The 4,108-nt window shown below is 66.4% G+C and overlaps 1 protein-coding gene across 1 annotated transcript; it reads left to right on the forward strand.

The window, feature by feature from the left end:
- Positions 1–274: 274 nt before the first annotated feature.
- LOC112125767 (myosin light polypeptide 6-like) lies at positions 275–3,365 on the forward strand (the record flags this gene model as incomplete). Its single annotated transcript, XM_024224153.2, has 5 exons — positions 275–428; positions 961–1,134; positions 1,899–1,976; positions 2,118–2,160; positions 3,037–3,365. Coding segments are annotated over 4 exons (435 nt in total), but the record flags the coding sequence as incomplete, so codon positions are not given.
- Positions 3,366–4,108: the final 743 nt, after the last annotated feature.

Below are 4,108 nucleotides of genomic sequence, written 5' to 3' on the forward strand. Positions count from 1 at the left end.
CCCTGTGTGTAATCTCAGATTTCGATGGGATCTGGGGGCGATACAAGCGTGAGCAGCACGTCACGCCCAGAGCGGGATGCTGCCCCTTGGGACGGGGATGGGGGTCTCTGGAGCTCCGTTCCTGGCTCCTGCTGGGGTTGGTGATCTCTGGGCTTTGCTGGATGCTGGCAGGAAGGGCGGTCCGGACCGGGCTGGGCCCCCCTCCCTGGCATGAAGCAGGTGAGTTAGACTAGCAGAGGATGTCTGGTTCCAGCCCCTCTGACCTGCTCTGCTCCCCGCCCCAGATTACAAGGAGGCTTTCCAGCTCTTTGACCGGGTCGGGGACGGCAAGATTCAGCTGAGCCAGTGCGGGGATGTGCTGCGGGCCCTGGGCCAGAACCCCACCAACGCCGAGGTCATGAAGGTGCTGGGCCACCCCAAGCCCGATGGTGAGCGAGCGGCCTCAGCAGCTGCGGGGCCGGGGTGGAGGGTGGGATGTGGCTCGGGCGCTATCAGCCTGTGGCCAAAGCCCCAGCTTCTGGAGTCACGTGACATCGCAGCCCCAGCTTGCACTGTGAAAAGGGAAGAATCTGGAATCCAGGGTGACGGCATCTGCCTGAGTCTGCAGAGAGCCTGAAACAGTTGCTCCAAAGGGAGAAAGGAATTCCCCCACGCGTCTCGGAGGGGTGTTACTTCCAGCCCCTCCCTGCTCTGGGGGTCTCCCACCAGCCCCACGCTAGCTGTGGATTGTGTGTGTGGTGGGAGTGGGTCTGGACCCCTAGCCTTTCAGAGACCCCCTTACTGGGGTTAGCAATGGGGGTCCTCCTTTGGGGTTTGATTGGGCTATGTGATGGGGGGGCATCAGGGGCCCCATGCGGTGCCAGGGGGGCCAGACTGCCCTCCTCCAGCCACATGAGGGGGGGCTGCATGGCGGGGTCCCTGGGGGCTTGGCCCAGCCTCAGTTTCCCCCTCCCGCGGCAGAGCTGCACTCCAGGCGGGTGGAGTTCGAGCAGTTCCTGCCCATGCTGCAGACCATCGCCAAGAACAAGGACCAGGGCACCTTCGAGGACTACGTGGAGGGGCTGCGGGTCTTCGACAAGGAGGGGAATGGCACCGTCATGGGGGCCGAGCTGCGCCATGTGCTCTCCACGCTGGGTGAGCGCCGCCTGTTGCTGGCAGAGGGGTCCCCCCACAGGGCAGCCCCCGAGACAGGGGCCTCTGAGGCTGGCGAGGCTCAGCAAGTCTGGGGCAGGGGCCCGCGGGTACGGCGCCAGGCCAGGGGTGCCCCACCCAGGTGTCCTGCCCGGCGCCAAGCACTGGCTGTGCTGAGGCTCAGTGTCCCTTCTGGGTTGGGCAAGGCCTGTGGGCAGGGACGGGGCAGGAGGCAGCTTGCCCTGCTGCTACCCAGGCTGGGCCCTTTCAGGGGTGGGCATGGCTGTCGGTCGGGCACTGGGCAGGGCCCCCCCGGGGTGGGGTCCCCATGGGGGCAGGACAAGGCCCCGTCAGGGCTGTCAGTCTGGCACTGGGTGGGGGGGCAGGGCCCCCCAGAGTGAGCACCGGGCAGGGGGGGAACAGGGCTATTGGTCTGGTACCAGGCAGCGGGGAATGCCCCCCCCCCCGCCCCAGGGCTGTCGGTCTGGCACCGGGCAGGGACAGCCCCCCCCCAGGCTGTTGGACAGGTACCAGGCAGCGTCAGGCGGGCACCGGGCAGGAACAGGGCCCCCTGGGGATGTTGGTCTGGCACCAGATGGGGGGGGGCAGGGCTCCCCAGAGTGATCAGGGGGGAAACAGGGCCCCCCCAGGGCTGTGGGTCTGGCACCCAGCAGGGACAGGGACAGGGCCCCCCGGGCTGTTGGGTGGGCACAGGGCCGGGGGGGAACATCTCCCCAGCACTAACGCGCTGCCCCCTCCGGCCGCAGGCGAGAAGCTGACGGAGGAGGAGGTGGACGCCCTCCTGTCCGGGCACGAGGACTCCAACGGCTGCATCAACTACGAAGGTGAGAGCCCGGAGTCGGGGACCCTCCAGTCGCATTGCCGGGAAGCGGGGGGGGGAGGGGGGAGGTTCCTAAGGGAGGGGCCATCCAGGTGCCTCTGGGGGCCCAGTTCCACTGCCTAAAGCCTCTCTCCTCCCCCCACAGCCTTCGTCAAGCACATCCTGTCTGGCTGAGTGGGTGCTGTCGGGTAGGTGCCCCCCCCCGGGGCCTTTACTTTTCGGACTCTGTTTTGGGGGGTGGCCGCTCCTTTCTCCCCTCGGACCCGGGAGGACCGTCTCCGTGCCCGGCGGATAATCTCTAATGTGTGTGTGTCAAATCCCTCTGCCCTGGAAGAGGCTCGTGTTTCTGGGGTGCTGCTACCACCCCCTAGCACCTCCCAGCAGCCGACCTCCGAGGGCAGGAGCCTGAGCCCCGTTCTGCAGAGGGGGAAACTGAGGCACAGGGACTTGTTCCGCTGCCAGCTGAGGTCTAATGCCATCAGACGGGCACAAATCATTCACCTTCTCCTCCCGCTCCTCTCTGCAGCGCCGCGTCCCTCACGGGGAACCGAGCCTGTCCCAGCCCGAGCGAACCAAACGCCTGTTGGGGGGCCCTGGGGGCTCTGGCCAGGGCACCGGCGTGGACGGGCCCCATGCACAGGGGGCAGTGTGGCTTTGCTTTCATCACTCGGGATAGGGCATCAGAACGCCTGGACCCCACGCCCAGCTCTGCCCTGGCCTCAGGCAAGGCCTTCCCGGTGCCTCGGTTTCCCCACCCATGAACATACTCGCCTTGCAGGGCTGCTGAGAGCTCTAACTCCCCGAAACCATCCTGACTCCAAGCGCCTCTGCTAGGCCAGCGTCGTGCGGGCACAGCCGGTGCCCTGAGTCACACCCGCCGGCCCAGCTGTGCCGGGAGCGCGATTCCCTCCAGCCTCTGCTCTAGCGGACGGAGATTCAGAACAAACCTGAGCTCCAGGCCTGGATCCTTCTGCCCCCCGCCGCCCATGGGATCCCAGCTCCCCAGCCTGGACCCTGCCTCCAAAGGCCACGCGGCATTTCACTGTCTCCTCTTCTCTCCCCAGGCCGGGCAGGATGCGCCTAAGCAACTGATGCCTCCTCAGCCCATTGCTCTATGGGGGGGGGGCTGTTCCCTGCCCCCTTTCTCTCTCTCTCTAACCCGCCCCCCACCACCCAATGGCTGCTGCGAAGGACTTCTACCACTGCCCAAGGAGAGCCCAAAACCTCAGGACACCAGCGGCTGAGGATCCAGCCAGGGGGGATGCAGGCTCCCCGTGAGAGCAGCGGCCCAGCCCGGGGGTGCCCACCAAGCCGAGCCGCGGTCCCGATCCAGGGTGGGGAAGGGACCCGATCCTCCTTGCGTTTGGACAATAAAAGCCCTTTGTTTGCAGAAGCTTCTGGCCCCTTGGATCTTGGCCACAGGGGCCGTCTCAGCATCCCTGGCTCTTTCTTGAGACCCTGGGCACCGGGGGCTGTGCTTGGGTTGCGAGTTCTGCATCCGCTTTCACTGAGGGACGGGGGGGGTGGAAGGGCCAAGCGCGGGAGCACAGGCTGGAAAAGGCCCGGGGGCTGGCCCTGCAGGGCCCTGGGGGTGTCCTTGTGCCCGGCCCAATGATTTCATTCCCATGCAGAAAGCAAGAGTTGGGAAATCAACCCCTGTTCCCCCCTCAAAGGCTCAGCTACGGGGCAGGACGGAGGCAGGAGCCCCCCGCGCCAGCCAAGGCGTGAATTGCAAGCGTGACAATTTATAGCAGGCGTTATGCCATGGCAGGGTACGGTCATGCTGGGTGCTGGCAGAATGCGCTGGGTAGACAAGCTGCTCTCGGGTGCCCAGAGCCAGGGCATGGCAGGAGGGCCCCGGAGGATTTCAGGGAATACAGCTGCCATTTCCTGTTTGTTAGGGGGTGAAAGGTTGGGACTGGAGCAGCGGGGATCTGCCCCAGCAGCCAACCCGCCTGCCCCGCGCCCCGCAGCGCCCCCTGCTGGGGGTGAGAATTCCTACCCATCTCGGGCTGTTTCCCCGCACTCAGACTTCACTGGGCCTTCGCGGCCCGGCGCGGTGGGGCAGGTTTCCGGCGGGCGGCACAGAACTCCAGATGCAGCGCAGGGCCCCGGAGAGCAGCTGGCTGTGGGGTG

This window comes from Terrapene carolina, unplaced genomic scaffold (genome assembly GCF_002925995.2).
Source record: "Terrapene carolina triunguis isolate 2854851 unplaced genomic scaffold, T_m_triunguis-2.0 Scaffold32570, whole genome shotgun sequence".
Taxonomy (NCBI): Eukaryota; Metazoa; Chordata; order Testudines; family Emydidae; genus Terrapene; species Terrapene triunguis.